General features: G+C 36.9%; 1 protein-coding gene across 3 annotated transcripts; it reads right to left on the bottom strand.

Moving 5' to 3' along the window:
* Positions 1–898: 898 nt before the first annotated feature.
* On the bottom strand, positions 899–17,419 carry LOC129285437 (serine/threonine-protein kinase ATR). Of its 3 annotated transcripts, XR_008587210.1 has the most exons (17): positions 17,188–17,419; positions 16,713–16,857; positions 15,868–15,980; positions 14,973–15,307; positions 14,711–14,835; positions 14,429–14,573; positions 13,738–14,301; positions 13,585–13,660; positions 12,667–12,982; positions 10,049–11,293; positions 4,599–7,983; positions 3,923–4,492; positions 2,973–3,596; positions 2,515–2,709; positions 1,905–2,102; positions 1,474–1,542; positions 899–1,369 (listed from the first exon to the last, which is right to left on the bottom strand). XR_008587210.1 is itself a non-coding variant. In XM_054921152.1 (16 exons), the coding sequence occupies exons 1-15, from the start codon at positions 17,345–17,347 to the stop codon at positions 1,935–1,937; spliced, it is 8,166 nt and encodes a 2,721-aa protein (XP_054777127.1). In that variant the 5' UTR covers positions 17,348–17,419; the 3' UTR covers positions 899–1,369; positions 1,905–1,934. The 3 variants fall into 3 exon arrangements, 1 of the variants encoding a protein (XP_054777127.1); XR_008587211.1 differs by lacking the exon at positions 10,049–11,293 and having other exon boundaries at positions 17,188–17,416; XM_054921152.1 differs by lacking the exon at positions 1,474–1,542.

Raw genomic sequence — 17,419 nt, 5'->3', positions numbered from 1 at the left:
ATTTTTTTGCCTTTTTTTAATATTTTTTAAACGATTGGTGCCTCATGCTTCAGTATATTTTATAACTCTGATTTAGTCTTATTTTAAATAATATTTACTTATTTAATAGTAAAAACTTGAGATCCCATTTGAAAAAAGGTTTAAGTATCATATAATTTTACAGACGATGAATGCAAAATTCAACGATTTCATCAACAAATTTAAAACCCAAAATAACCGATTAATTAAAATTATTTGATATTTAAACTTTTTTTCCAATAGAATCCTAAATTTTCACCATTAAATAAATAAATATTATTTAAAATAAGATTAAATCAAAATTTTAGAATATATAAACGTATAAAATACCAATCATTTGAAAAACATTATAAAAAAACAAAAAACATCATTTTATAAAATTATGAGTCGTTTGCCAAAACTAATGATGCATTCACCAAGGTGAATTACACTTAAGCTAATTTAATATACATAATAATCAACATTTTATATATAAATGAGGTAATTTGCTTGAAATTTCAAAATTCAAGATATAGAACGTTACTCGCGTAATAGTTTAGAGTCTGTAGTGTTAATTAACTCAAGTCCACAGTAAACAATAATGGTGTTAGAAAAAGATAACAATAAAAATTAATTTATTACGAATTTAAAAGTAATTTATTACGAATTTAAAAGTTTAAAGTTTATTACACATTCTAAGAGTTTAAGATTTAGGACGCTTTTCGAGCAAGAGTTCAGAATCTATTTTGCCCATTAACCCTAGTTAATAAATGCTGCAAAAAAGTCACATGTCTTCCGGTTCAGCCAACAAGCAATACTCGGGTAGCAGAGTGAGGCCCCATAGCATATCAAAGAAACAGGTAGCATGCAGCCAAAACAGTAAGAAAAAATACGTAGGAGACACAAGCAGAGACATCATTTTTATATGACCACAAAGTTAAATTCAAAACTTCATGCATTCATTTAAAAAGGAAGGTGTGAGGCTATATAAACAAACGAATACAAGAAGACGTGTTCATTCCAGTTTCAATTCTGGGCAAAACAAGCATGCCCTCCAGAGCGTCAAGCAGCATTGGTCATATCCTTGACCGACAGCTTTATTCTTGCTCTCTTCCTCCTTCATGATGTGGTCAAATTCCTATGTTTCAAGGTTTTGGTTCGGCCTTCCAATTCCTGCACATCTCATAAAACTCACGGCATACTGTTACAGCCGCACCTCTTCACTCACTGCATACTGGTGGAGTTACCAAAGCAAGAACGAAAATATAAACCACACATTCTTACGTATTCAGCAAGTGGACTATAAGACTATCTTAGTTTAGGGCAGATCAGTGCAGCCCTCCCTTCTAGTCCAACGTGTTGCAAAACAAACCTGCAATAGGAAGAAAGCTTTTCATTGACATTATGCACAAAGATGTGCTGCGTTCACTTACAAGAATATTTTTTTTTCCGAGAGAGAGAGAGAGAGAGATGTACCATTCAACTAATTATTCCACAACATGAAACCAAGAAAGCATTGCAACAGTTCAGTTCGCTGAGTTTGATCTAAACCCACCCCCAAACGATTTCATAGGTTGAATCACCAGGTGGCACGCATATTGCCAAAGAGAGAATGTTAAGAAATATGGTGGGAAAAATTAATTATATACTTTCAAAATATTCAAAGCATATAAATATATTTACTAACTAAAAGAGACAAACTAAATAATCATCCCAGCTTACTGCTACATCTATGAAGCACGAGCACTCATGCAAACCAAAACAGAACAAGGATACAGCGACAATAAAACGCAAGAGCAAGACACATTATAGACAAGGAAATTAGATGTAACTTCTCCGTATAAAAACATATATATGACACTTTAACATTAAAATGACATGAGGTAATGAAAGCAATGACGTCATACCAGTCTGAATTTTTCTAATCAATTGATTACTTAAAACCATGGCATCCACCATATATACATCTTTCCAAGATTCTTGTGAGACACTGCTTCAGCAATAAGCCTGCGAGCTTGACCTTCGACAGCAAGAGGTAATGATGGGGCAGCCCCAACACCGACTACCACTCCTTGTAACCTTGCCTCAATATTACTGATGGCACGCTGATCAAATTAATGTAATAAGCTAAGTTAAAACAAATCTACTCTATTTATAGCACCAACGACCACTGCTTGTACCCTTAATGTAATAACAACAATTATAAGTTATAGCAGAACTACTCTAGTGCCATGTCCCAAATAATAACCAAGGAACATAGTATCTAGTATTTACTCTCAAAATGACAGCAAAAAGCGGGAAAGGTACATTAATTGAATTCTTTCAGAATTTAATTTACTTTGCATTACTGATAATTGCAACTTTGTCTACCTAATGAGCTGCTGATAGCAAGGGCTTCAGGAAAATTTAAACTGACCGCAATAAATCACAGAACCTAAGCCATCATTAAAGTGCAGCATAGAAAATTCACCAAGACCAAACTTGTTCCAATAATGAAAGAAGAAAATAATACAAGACCTGTGCGTGTGGATTCTGAACTTCCACTCCACTTGATTTATGAGACTTTGTCCACTCCACAAGAGGATCATGAATGAAAGTTTCAAGCACGCTCATAAGAGTCTCCCTGTGTGTCCTCAGTACAGAAAGTGTGATTTCACAAACCCTCAAAAAAATACCCTCATAACCGGTGATGCCCAAGCCATCAATCATGTTCTGTAGGTTCCATCAAGGAATCCATGAAAACCAGGTGGCCGATTTCCAGAATGAGCGAAAAGAAATAATTAGCATAAAATAATCACTTTTAAAGGTCATTAAGTAATAAAAAAGACTGGATCATTGTCACTAACTCTTGAATAACCACTGATATCTTAGTCTCATTGGAGTATAGAAAAAGTGGCAGGCTGGATTTGAAACAAATGTAAGTCTGAAGAAAGACATTCAAGTTAAATACACTAAGAATTATATGTTTCCCTAACCTGGGTTAGCCTAAAAGGCACAAGCTCAGGCTTCTCCAACTGCAATCCTTTGTCAAATAAGCAACTGAAATCAACATGAACACAGTCACCACTGGTTGAATCAAAAAGAATATTTTCACCATGCCGATCACCCAGTCCCACGATGTGCCCAACCATGGACCAAACTGCAGTAGTGTGAGCATAAGCAACACGGGCTCTGAACCATGCTGCAGGCTCAGAAAATGTGGTCAAGAACCATTTGTGGAAAACAGGAGGAAACATTGGCAGAATTTTGTTCTTCAACATCTCATCTTCCGGTATTTTACCTTGGCACTGATCATAAATTCGTTTGATTTGAGGATTAGTTTTCAGCCTATCAAACTTTCCACAAGTAATGTATATGTCTTGAAGTATTTGTCGAAGTCCACGAGTGTGAGGCACCCACTCTACCATACCACAATCCTCTGTCAGAGGAATCACAGCAAATGTACGAATGTAAAGCTTCCTTCGACGGCTTTCAGGATATTTGGATAGCAATCGGTTGATCATTGCAGTGAACTCCATCATGCGGGCATCTTTGCGAAGATCATCTTTCGGTTTGCAAAGAAATGGATGTTCAAGACCATCACTGCCTAGTAGAATTATCTGTAAGTACACAGATACACTTATTACAAAGATGGTACATACTACATACAACCTGCAAAGATATCTGTCCCAAGTGCATCCAGTACAAAAAACAAATAATAATACTAATAATAATGATGACAACAATATAACATTTCATTTTCTCAAAAAAATTTCATCCTGAAATGCATTTTCCTCAATGATCATACGCTCACGCTTCAATTGAATAAGTAGGACTTCAGGGCAAGTACATGCAAAGTTTGCTACTCCAATCATTAGTTAACAGTACTAAATATTTAGGATTATCAAATAAATAAAAAAACAACATAAAAACCATGTCAACATACTTTTTTAGGTCGCTGAAGAGAAGAAAGAATCTCAGCCTCATCAGCAATGCCTGATATGGTAGGAAGATCTGTGTGGGAAAAGATGTTATACGTCAGTGAGTCACTCAGGTTTCCATCATATATAGGCAGATTAACAGTCAGAGATTGTTGAATGGGCATGATAATTCCCAGCGGCATCATTCTCTTAAGAGCACTAAACTCAGTTGAAATATTAATTGTCCTCGCTCTTGGCTGGCCAGCATGGAAACACAATTTGATCAGATGGTCTATCAGGCTAGCAAATTGAACAAACAAATTGCTCTCATTGCTTCCTGGGCTGAAACCTTTACGTGCAGCTTGTATTATTTCTGCTGCTGCTTCCTTCCTTGAAGGAATAGTTGACTTTGAAACTGCTGCCATAATCCATAGTCCCTGTTGTGGGTACTGGCGGAGAACTGAGGTAATGATAAGTTTGACTAGTCGAACAATTTCTTCATTCTGATGGCATATTCTTGATACCAATTGAGGCAGCACCGTCAACCATTGATATGTTGGTAAATCCTTCAAACAGCCTCTCATAATACTCATTACCTACCAAAGTAATAAAGGCAGTACTATCAGTGCAAAAGGGAATGCATAGGAAGAATTTCAATGCAGTGAAGAGAACAAATATACAAGACAGAAATTCTCCACCAACCTTCCCTAGTACATTCTTCAAATCCTTGTTAGATGAACCACTTCTTTGATACATGCTCCCAAAGTCAAACCACAGGGTTAATAACCTTGGAAGTGCCTGAAATAGATTTTTGTGTCCCCTGTGAAGCCCTTTTGCATAGAATAACAGCACGTCAGGCACATAGGACCACCAATGCTTCTCCACATTTGTGTTTGAACAGCCAACAACTGAAGCTGCAGGAACATGTCGAGGACCAAATTCAAAGTTCTCTTCCTGGCGTTTCCTAGCATCAGCAAGCACTTCATCACAATATTTAGCCATATAGAAGTACCCTTTCTCCCACTTGGGCTGCAGTTCCCTTACCCTGGTGTAAAGACTTATTACATCTTCCTTCTGCTTCTGCCCAGTGTAATGAGTCCACCTTGAGTAGAGAAGAAGGGTCTTGGCTATGTCTTTGCTCTCATTTATAGCTTGACTATCACAAATAAGAGGCGGTGGATTAAGTGGTACTGAGGAAAGACTAGAAATGGATGATATCACAGAAGTGCCTAAAATCTCAACGGGCATGTTCAACAAAGATTGTTGCAATTCTGCAATGGCTCCATCAGACCGACGGATGCTCCAGAGAAGTTTAGCTTTCTCCCTGGTGACATTAGGTAAACCAGAGACCTGGGCTTCTAAAATTGCTCTGTTAGCTGTTTCATAATGACCATCCATGCGACATAGTTTTGCATACTGAAGCCAGCAATTCCCAACTTGAGCTCCAAGACCACTAGCGCCAAAAACCAGTCTCCTGAAAGCCAAAAGTGGCTCCCTAGCCCAAAGTGATGGCTGTGTAAATCTAAGTCGGTTTTCCCAGTTATCCATCATTTTAGAGAAATCTAAATCACCCAAATGAAAAGATTTCTCTAAGAAAGAGCTACCACCTAAAAGAGAATGGAAGTCTTCCAGTTCCCGTAGCAAGTGAAGCTTTACAACAAATGGATATGCTCGCATGTATGAATCCATGCCTGCAGCAGCTAAGGGAGCAATTAGTGAATGCTTAGATAAAGCAAGTTTCTCTGCAACTAAGAAGTGGTCCTTCTTCATCATTGCCTGGAGAATCTTTGCAACGTCCAAGTCAAATGAAGCATTGCTTTCAGAACAGCTACAAAGTAAACCTTCTTCTTCAGCTCCACTGAGATACTCATCCATTAATTCCCACCTGCCAAGCCTCCAGGCTGCCTGCAAACCTTGCATGCACCATGCTTTCTTGTACTGAGGAATCCTAGAAATTAGACCATCAACATGAGTGACCATTGCTTGAAGGTGGCACATGTTTAGCAAGCAGTTAAGGACATCTGAATGTCTCTGAACTGAGTTAGGCTCCATTTGCAAAGCTTGCTCACAGGAAGTCAAAACATCAGCCCAGTTCCCAGATTTTTTATTTATTAATAGATGATCCTGCAACATCAAAGAATTGCATAAACATGCCAAGCCAGATAGTCCATCCGGCTCATCCAAACAACTGTATATTTCCATAAGATGTGAAACATCTTTATCCTCAAAGGTGCTACTCCTCTCAGCAGCAGGGTTGAAAGCACCTGACTTTCCCCTCACATAAGATTCAAAGTACATCAAAGACCTCGCATAAGCCTGACACCTAAAGGAAGCCCTAGCAAGAGTCACCTTTGGGATGGCAGATAAAAGCTCTGAAACATACTTACACTGAACAAGGAGTTGTCCCTGATCAGCCAAGGAAATTGAACTTTGATCCTTTGATTTTTGTTGCTTAGCTGATGAATGAGATGACTGGGAAAGAGCAAGCTCTTGCTCAATATCATCCACCCATTGCCCAAGATTATCAAGAAGAGTAAACACAGCTTGAATACAAACTTCACTTTGCCCACCACTGAACCCATGAACTGGAGCACCACTATTCTCTGATGCAGCTGCATCAAGAACAGAAAGGATTTCTTCTGTTATGCCACAACGTGCCTCCTGAGTACCATGACAGACAGCATCAAGAACCAGGTAGGGAAGTAAATACATTGCTGTTTGCATATCGTGACGCACAATACCTCGGCAAGCATTGAAAATGTATGCACGAGATCCAGTGGCGTGCACAGTTAGTTTTCTTATCCAAAAAAATATCCATCTTCTAAATGACATAGATGGGCGGTAAATAGGACCAGCAGATGTTGAGTCAACCACATTAGGAAGCTGAAATCTAGATGTTAGGCATGGGGCTATTATTTCTTTCACATAATTAGAGAATCGATCCCATAATCTCTGCCCTCTATTATTCATCCTACTCCTACCATCAGTACCCTCAGTCCTAGATGCAACAGCCACCAAAGTTCCTTTATCCTTTTGTGCCTGTGATGTAAAAGTTGATGCATTTACATCAAGCGATGCCTCACAACCAGCTATTTTTAGAAGCTCCTGTATAGCCAATGCAGCTGAGTCTTGGATAACAGTATCAGGTGCTGACCTAAATGCTCGAGCTAGGTGTTTGTGGATCAGCTCAAATATTAGGTCATCATCAGAGCATTGAATTTTGAAACGCTGACATGAAAATCCCCTTACTTTAGCAGGGTCAACAGCACCAAGGGCTCCAAGACAATCAGCACAGACCAACTTTAATCTCTGCCCAACTGCTGTTCTAGATTCTTCTGCACACCCTCTAAGTAAAGATGTGATCAAAGAACTCAAGACATCTAAGTCAGAACTGGTTTCAGTAATTATGAGAGTTGTAACATCTTTCCATCTCAGGTTCAGAAGCTTACGCAGTTCACTAACTACCATATACCTCACATTCAAGTTCTCATGATTTAAACCATCAACTACATCTCGCAATTGATCCTTCAAGGTCATTGATCCACGAGCTTCTTCAATTGCTCTATTCACTTCTGTCAGAGCAGGAATGCTAGGCAATGGAGGGATCTCATGTATATGCTGCTTCAGAATGACACTGTTCTTCAAAACAAGTTCCTCTAGAATTTTTACCACTTTGTCAAAATGGATTGAAGGATTTTCTTTGTCTCTTTCCAAGAAAGGAAGAAGCGAAGCCAGAATCTGAGAAATTATATGCTTAATGCTAGATGGCAAAACTTTGGCCAACTGTTCAACAAAAAAATGCAAGACAGATAGACCCTCCCCTTGAAGTGATTCTTTGTCTATGGCATGCATAAGGAGAACCATCAGTTTAGGCACATAAGTATTAAGATGAGAACCCATCATTTTAATCAGCATCTCAATACGTGTCAAGGCTTGCCTCTGAAGAACAAAATCATCAGCATGGAGCATTTTTCTATCTATACTATTAAGAAGGCCAACAAAGTGATTCCTCAAAAATCCTGGAAGATCTTCCCCACCCGTAAGAACTTTAGCAATGTCTTTGATTAGTTGAGGCACTCTTGCTAACCTGTAAATTAAATACAAGAATATCATGCAGTCTAAAATTAACATTATTTAGTTTCTTAGAATAGTTATGTACTCTGCTAAACTGTCATTTTTTAAAAAAAAAGTCTAGCATACAAGAATTGCATATGCAGAACTTCATGATTGCTGGCCATAGCCACGACAAATTTACAAAGTTTCTATTATTAAATGACAAGTCAGTGAGAGAGAAAAAAACATTAATATAACACTAAATACAGTTAAATATCATACAAATTCATGTTTACCACAAACTTTACAGCAGGATAGTGTTGACCTCATTGACAATGGATTGGAATTTTTATGGTGACAAAACAATTTGGGCAAGTGCATTCAAGAATTCACTAAGTCAAGGCTAGAATGCTGCAAAATAGAATATCAAAATAGCCTCTTTCGACTTGGGATTTATTGTTAACGTTCAGGTAGTTGGAGCTCTTGGGACATGTTCTTCCAAGTCATTTGATTCTAAAAAATTCAACCAAAAAAAAAAACACATTTTGGGATTTCTCGAGGGTCCCATTTGTCTCATCCTAAGTGCAAAGCACCTGGCCGTACTCATAGATGCACAAAATGCATTTTGAGCAGAACCTGTCAACTGGTACCTGAGTAGCACCTGACTAGCATACTGTTGGAAATGACTATCATTTCACAAGTGATTAGTCACCCATCAGTGTCTCTCTTTCCCTCTTCCTTAAAACTCCAGAATTTCTAAGGGTCGGTTCAGGACAAGTTAACCAGTGCAGTGCAGAAAAGTGCCTGCAGCTTTACAATAAACTCTTTGGATAAGTTAATTTTCCTCCTGTCTCAAACAGCTCACTTGGGATTTGTGATATAAATAGGAGGCCTTATGATCTAAGAAAAATGGAGAAAACTTGCCATAATCTAATGAAATAATTCAAATGGAGAAAACTTGCTTTAATCTTATGAAATCATTCTAGGAGCTGTAAACCATCCTATTTTACTTATAACTTTGTTTCCATTTAAACCTCTTTTGAGAGAGCATTTGTTGACATTTTCTATTTCTTTGGGAAGAATCTAAAATCTATAAGATAAGGATTCCCTGAGTGGTTGTTAAGTGAAAACATATCATGAGGGGAGAGACCGTCAGTTGTGAGACTCATTAGAGTCATTTAGTCTAAGGAGTTTCTACGTGCTTCCTGGAATATTGCTTTCTTAGTGGAAAATTTGAAGATTACTCCTAGCAAATGCTTAAACCTGTGCTATAAGCTAAACCAGGATAAACTTTTTGCGGTATGATATTCCTTACTCTTCTCTCTCATCATCTCGCTTCCCTCTACTGTTGTTACTCATTCATTTGTGCTGCTTCTTTTTCTTCATGATCATCATTTTTGAATTCCCATTTGCATCACAATTTTCAAAGGTCCCTTTTATTTTTGGCACAGCATTATCTTTCCAAACTCTTTGAAAATATGCAATTTAGTTTCTTTTTTTTTTTAAGCACCTAATTCGTTCTACCCCTCCCTCTTGGTGTCTAACTATTCCTAATAGATAGTAATTACTCATGATCCAAAAAATAAACAACTACACTTAAACTCGTATAAAACGATGCTCATGAAAATTTTATAGCAAAAATCAACGGTTCAGAAGTAGCCCACAATGATATTAACAAATTATACCTAATAACAAAGAGAATTAAGGCAGAACTGTAAGTAATCCCCCTAAACTTCAGGTAATGTGCAAATAACCTTCATGACCTTCAAAATTTTACAATGAACGCCCCTAAACTTTCACTTTCATGCAAATAACCCTCATCCATTAATTTGTCCAGTATTTCACTAAAAAGATATATCCTGACATGAGGATTTTCTACATGACTTTAGGGTAATCATTTACACAACTCAAAATTCGAAGGGTCACCTTCACCCAAAAAAAAAAAAAGTTTAAGGAGATATAAGATCAATAGGGGTTAGCGGGATCCCTTGCCAAGTATGAAAGGTCAAGGGGTTCTTCACACATTGCTCAAAGTTCAAGGAAGCTCTGTATATTTTAGCCAAAAATTAACATCAGACTCATAAATTGACTCAAATTACCTTCTGCTTATCTCATCGGCATCATCAACATCAACAAAGCATACAAGTTCATCTAAAAGTGCAGGTAATGCAGCTGCAAATATTTCCTGCTTGTCAGAACCTGTCTGTGCATGGTAAAACTGCACGGCAGCAAGTAACTGCTGGTCATCTTCTTGATGAAGAGCAAAAGCAAGGACTTTTGGCAACCAGTTGACTATTAGAGGCACCATATCAGTATTCAAGCACTTGGCCAACTCATATAAGGTGAGAACTGCTTGACCATTATCCTGCTGAGATACCACAAGCTGAGGGAGAACAAAAGGAATCATTTTCTTGACAAACTCTTCAGTTTCAACACCAAAAACAGTTTCAGCAAACTCCCTCACTAAGAGTGGACGGCTGGCAAGTCTCTCAGATAGATAATTAAAGAGTCGGGTTCGAATTTGAACATCTTTGGAAAGAATTATTTCAAGCCCTCCTTTAAGATGCTGATAACAGGATTTATGTATTAACCTTGAGGCATTCATTCTTATAGTCACACGTGAATTGTCAAGCTGATCAACCAATAGTATAAGGGAATGCAAGAAAAGTGGGCTACTTATACCAACAGCAACCATTATCTCTGAGGTACATTCCATAAGAGTCTCTAATATTAGGGGACTTTCAGCTGCTGCCACAGCATGTTTAATTATATCCAAGAATCTTTTTTCCTTACTTTTTTCAGTGTCTTCTGAAAAAATTAAACTTAAAATATGATCCTCTACAAAGGAACTGATTTGACAGCAAAATGCTTCTCTCAAGTCCTTGCTCTTGTTAATCAGTAAAAAATCCAAACATTTTATCCACTCTGACCTTGTTCTCAGCAAAACATCAGTAGCTCCATGTGCAAGAATTCGATTAATAACTGCCAAACAGGAAACTTGGATATCTTCTGAGGACCCATCATAAAGAAGTTCAAAAAATAATGACTGTAGTTGAATGAAATTACAATCAAAATTGACATCTCCATGGATATCCGACCGAAAAATGATAGTTGGATGATTTTCATCATGATTGGAAATTAATTTTCTATCGCATTTTGAACACCTGAAACCTTGCAGTAAACAATCTACCGTCCAGCATGTTTTTTCACTTTTCGCATTTGGATATAATTTGCATTCATTTTTGTAACCAGATACAGATCTACTACATCCGTAAAGGCATGACAAAAGTCCAAGGGATCTAGCAACAAACTTTTTAACTTTTGCATTATCTCTCTTTAAAGACCTGCAGATTTGATATTGAAAAAGTGAAGAACCATTAGATTTTGATGAAAATTAAATTAAAGTTGCTTTTGACACCTGATTTGATGCTAATTACGGTCAAATAATTCAACAACCATAGCACAAGTATCTTAAATACCAGGATTCAAACTACACATGAGAGTGAAATTTTTTACCACACCCAACACATGACATATTGACCTAGCAGATCTAACTTTCCCAAAGAAACATGAGACTAATGATGAAGACTTCATCTGTCTTAACCTAACAAAAAAATAACTTAAAACAATATTGCAAGTAGCTTTGGCTAAGACCTAAAACGCAATTTTTTTTTTTTTTTGGAAGGGGGGGTGGAGGGAGAAGAGGACCGATGGAGCCAATCACAATGGAACTTTGGCTAAGACCTACAACAGAAAAGGAAAAGGCAAAGAAGGGAACCAAAAATGAAGTGGTTTCAGGCACTGTGGTTCCAGAAAAAAACTAGGAAATGGTCCCAGCACTGTGGTATCAGAAAATGACCACCAACAACCTGATGAAAGGTAGCGGGGTGAATTGGAAGAAAAAGACAAGTAGAGAACTTCTGAGGGATTAAGAAGGAGGAGCAAGGGGTGGTGGGATGAAGAAAAGAGTGATAGGGAGAGGGTTGCCTTTCCAATGCAGGAGAATGATTTCCCATTTGCCAGGTGTTTTCCTTTCTAATTCATTTGTAACCAGCATACAAAGTGCTTGAGCACAGAGTAATTTTCTTAAAAGATGAAAGACAGTTGCCTTGAGTAGATATACTTCTTTTAAGATAAAAGAATATCCACTGTGAACTAAATAAAAATTAATAGTTTAACCAGAAACAGGAAGCTGCATAGGAACTATATCACAAACAAGAATCAGGAAATTAAGTGCTGATGACTAAAGAAAACCAAATAAACGTCTTGATAAAAAGATGGATCCATTGGAACAGATCATTCCAAGGACTAAGGTCCAAACTTTGGCACCCGAATGCGTCATATTCATTCAGACTGGACGACAATATGAAAAAGAAAGTTCCATATCTACCAACATTTCTTGACCTCTAATCCAAAGAATGATATGACATCATTAAATCTGAACGATTGCTTACATGAACATTTTGACATGTGGGATTAGTTTACAGAAAAACAATGAAGGTATGTAGAATTGACAGATAATACTTTAATCATATCATCACAGGAAAGAAAATGGTTCATGTGCAAACAACTCATCTATAGTTGTCATTAAAATTAACACAGGAGAAACTCAATGTCCAATCATAACTTTGAATCAACTAACAAATGACAATTTTGATCAGATATACTGTAATCATGTAGGCCAAAAGGGTAAATTCAACTTCAACCATTTACTTACTCCATCCTTTGAACGACTGGAGGTAATAAATCATGACCAAACCACAAAACCATTACTGGCATAGAAATGACAGCTTCAATTCTAACTTCTTCAGATTCATCAGAAAGACCCAAATCTAGAACTTCTAGAACAACCTCATTGTTCACACTTGGACCTAGCTTAGATGCGACCTGAAGAGATAGACATTTTGTTTTCCATGGACAATGATGATCAACAGCCAGAAGCCTATGAGTCCAGGGAAGTTTCAGCACTACATGTAAAAGGTCTGCATCATGATTGTCATGTTGTAATAATTTGTTCTCTCCAGAAAAAGAACCTAATTCATCAGTCACATAGTCAAAAATCATACAACTCACAAGGATGACATGGATGTTTAAGTAAACTAAAGTGATGTTTAACAAAATATAACATGCTTGGTTGTCCACCATCAGTCTGCTGCCCTAGAAGAACCAACCACTCAACTATCACACAAGACAATGCAGAAGGAAGAAATTAAAGAATGCTTAAAAGAAACCCATATATACAATGTAAGACTTGGAAAGCGAATCATTTTAATAAGCCTCTTAACACTAACATATGAGTTGAACGATGGTTCCCAATAAAACACATCTCAAACATATCATAGAAAAACAAGCCTCGTGTTTTCCCAACCATGATATTTTGTGTCCAATATTTATGTGCAATGTTAGAAGTGATGCTTATATAAGACTACTTGTCTACGTAAAACATTACCACTTACAGGTCTATAGTTCAAAAAATAAAATTTCTACCATTAAGAGAATAACAGCAGCCCTAAAGTTTAGTTGGAATTAAATTAAAATCAAAGGCAAAATTGAAGATCCCCTAAAATGAAGTGCAAGTATACACAAGTGTACAACTTGATCAACAGTCTTAATGAAGGATAGGCCCAAAGCTTACTTTGTGAAAGCAATATGCCATGAATTCCTTCCAGGTAATTGGAGATATTAACATTAATTGAGTTCTCATGCTTTGCCTACATTGACAGACAATGTAATTATTAAAAGGAAACAAACCAGATAACATGAATTAGTAACTGCAACCTCAATGTACCTGCTCGACTATCCAAGGAAGCCATGAAAGCATCTGATGGAAGATATTGAATGACAAATGGGTATCTGGATACATAAAGAAGACAATGCAAAGCATGCTAAGGGCTGATAATGCTATATCTGGTCTCAAGGGAGAAGGTGTCATAGCAGGAGCATTTAAATTTTGAATAAATGACAGAAGAGATTTATTCATATTGTGAGCATAATCTTCTCTCTTTGGTAAAGTAACCATATGAAGATATTTGAATTGCATCTCAACATTGGCATCAGCAACAACAATATCTTCATTTAACTTTTGCCGTTTGGTCTTTAATGGGCCCATCTCTTGAATGGACCTCTTTTCTCCAAGTCTGAGGTTATCTTCATGTATTGACATGGTTAAGGTCTTATTGTAAACTTGCATTCCCACAAGATGTGGACCAAGATTAGATAAAGCTACTCGAAAGCACTCTATTAAAGGCAAGAATGGTTCTGGATGATAAAGTGCAGATATGAGAGATTCTAACTGCCAGGTATGAGGAGGGCAAAATTTAACAATCCTTTCATATGCTGTGCATAGCGCAACCTGGAAAAAAAGAACTATTAGATTCTGGTACACAATTTTGCCCCAATCTATCAGCTATCAGAAGAAAAGATGAATACCTCTATTGTAAACTAAGCTAATCTAAGGAAATGTAAGTATTAATCTTAACCTTGAGTTCCTTGCTTTTTGTTCTCCACAATGATTGCAGGAACACGTTGACTAAATCAACAGCTGTTGATTTGACAACATCTTCTGAGCAACTGGAGTAGAGTGAACTGAGGCAAACACCCATGGATGAATCATAAGCCATATTTCTGCAGGAGAACCCTAAGTTAATATAAACAAATCTAAATGGTTTTTTTTTTTGTTAAATAGGTCTTGTTTGCTTAAAAATTATTTCCAAAAAGCAGAGTCTTAAAGAGATCATTGAATAGAGAGAACAGTGTCGAACCTGAATACAGGAAGCCCCTCTTTGTCCACACTCAAGATAGTAAGTATGGACTGGATAAAATTCTCATACGGTATGATATGATAGGTTGTCACCGTTACAATGATGCCCACAAAGTCAAAACATGCCTTCCAAAAATCCATAATTTTCAAAATCAGATCATTTTTAACTCTAATGATTCAAATAAATGAATTCACATACTGAATTCCAAGTTCTATCAACCAACCAATGAATATTTAAAGATTTGTGGTTAACAGTTACCCACCATATGTAGAGCAGCATCCCCATAGCATAAAAGAGAGCATGCAGCAAAGACAAATGATGTGTTGACCAAGCCTTCAACATACAGTGTTCCTTCTGTTAGACATTTACTAAGAAGCTTTAAAATCCAAGTTGCAAAAAGCTGCCATCTCCTTTTGTCACTCAGGTCTATTAATAAACCACATCCATCAACAGGCTTGTTACTTGATGGGAGATCTCCAATAATAGCAGGATCGCTGACAATTCCCTTAAAGGACTCACAAAAGCAATTTAACCTTAGCTTAGTGGATTGTACATTGCTAGCATCATGAAGACAGAGAGAGACCAGGTGTATAATATCTGCGAAGACAACATACATTTCAAATATCTATATGCAAAATATTAAAAGTTCTTTTAATTTTTTGTTTTAATATAATTAGTGGATAAAACTTCAAATCACCGGTCAAAAAGAACTCATTAATGGATTTTGTTGTTTTACCTTTTTATTGTTTTATCTATTCATATCATACAAACAAAATTAACAAAATGAATAATTTTGAAACATTTGAGGGAGTTCTTTTTTGTGAAAAAAAATGAATAATTCTACAAACATTCATATGATGTAATTTTTTGTAGTTGATGCTCAAAGGGGAGTCAATGCTAGTTATGAATCAAAGTCAATAACATGATTTTTCACAGAAAGATCCACCAATAAAATTGGTGTAGATAGTCCCTTCCATCTCCTTTCCCCTCCCAAAAAAGAAACAATCTCCAACTCATAAAACAAGACTAACAAGAGTGCAAGTGAATAAATCACATAATTTGTTGTAGAGAAGGCAGCGAATAAGAAACGACCGAACAGTTCTTTAAGAAAAAGGTGATAAAATGAATATTGTAGTTCATAATTATCACATTCATACCTTCAATGACTAACATGGAATCAACACAAAATTGTCTATATGCATCTCGTGCTCCAGTTCGAAGCAAAGATAAAAGTGACCCAAGTGTTTCAAAGATTACCCCATGACGAGATCTGAAATTGCATATCATTCTTCAGAAGCAGTTATTTAAAAAATGACAAGTGCACAAGTAAAAGACAGGGAGTAGTTTACAGAAAAGGATTAAAAAGATCATTCTTGCTTTGCATATTACCAAATCAAAAGCAAGAGAATAAATCTTCCATGGGTAACAACACCATAAAGGCATCGTGTGCTCAATAAAACCTTTCAACACCATACAAACATGAAAGTTCATATATTGAACAAACCTAGAAACTAAGTTTTGTCACATGCATTTTTGCGAATCTTTCAATCGTACACAGACATAAAAAGTTGTAATAATGAAACAAACATCTGGATTTTAAAGCTGAAAATTTGAAGGAATTAGTTGAGAGAGGAAAGGTAAAGACTTCACTATTAGAAGCTGATATTTGAGATCACAGCATTCCAAATCCCTAATAATAGTAAAGAATATACATGTCGGATTAATAACATTATTCACAAGGTGATAAGCTTCTGTGACCAAACGGTAAACAATTTGCCCGGTAAGAAATAAATTCCAGCTCAGGATATGGTGGATGTATAAATTTCTCTATAATTCAAGTGGAAGTCACCATTGCAAGGAGGGGTGTGTTGGAGATATTCATAAAATAATTTTTGGCAATAATACTCAAATAACAAACAGTCATGCCGATAGAAATCAGTAAAAAAGAAAATAAGTCACAAGCTCCAAGATTAAAAACTGAAATTCCCCTGAAATAACTCACCCAAATGCGGGTTCTGCAAAGAAAGGTAATATCCGGCCAATGATTGGTACCAGGGCACTAGCCTTGCCATGGTAAAAGACTCCAGGAAAATTTCTTGCAATATGAGATATAAGCTTCACCACTGCAATCACTTCTCTCTCATTTGCTGCGAAACAGAAAATCAACTTTATACCCCAAGTGTCTCAGTTCGAACGCTAGTAAACTACGGTAGTTCAAGCTTATATTTCATCGATAGAGTGGCGCCACCGTTTCAAATTTTGGCTTCCTTACCAAGCACTAACTAAGGCTTCACACAATTTTTTGGCTCTCCGATGCATAATCCGAAGTAGAAGAGAAACCAGAACATTAACTAGCTTGGTAATGTAAGAAAGAATTGCAATTGGGAAAAGAAGTGTTCTTTTTTTTTTTTTGGCCCAAAGTGTTCTGAAGAAACATAGAGAAGATACAAAAAGATGGGAATGGAGAGAAAGCATACCGGATGAACAAGGGACGACGTAAGCATGAAGAAGATTGGGAAGGACAGCGCGGAACCTATGCTCCAATGCATCGTCATCAGCCTTGTTGAGACTAGGCGACGATGAGGAAGCCGCAATGCGCTCTCTTAGTTCGTGTACAAGGCTCGAAAGGTTAGCCATCCTGCTCTCATTCTCTTCTCTATCTTCTCCCCCTCGTCTCCCTATACCCAAATGATGTATGTGCTTCTGAAG

Source organism: Prosopis cineraria, unplaced genomic scaffold, assembly GCF_029017545.1.
Source record: "Prosopis cineraria cultivar Desert tree isolate PC_DT_omini unplaced genomic scaffold, ASM2901754v1 PC11, whole genome shotgun sequence".
NCBI lineage: Eukaryota > Viridiplantae > Streptophyta > Magnoliopsida > Fabales > Fabaceae > Prosopis > Prosopis cineraria.
The sequence above is the reverse complement of the archived record's forward strand: the minus strand, read 5'-3'. Positions and strand labels throughout refer to the sequence as shown.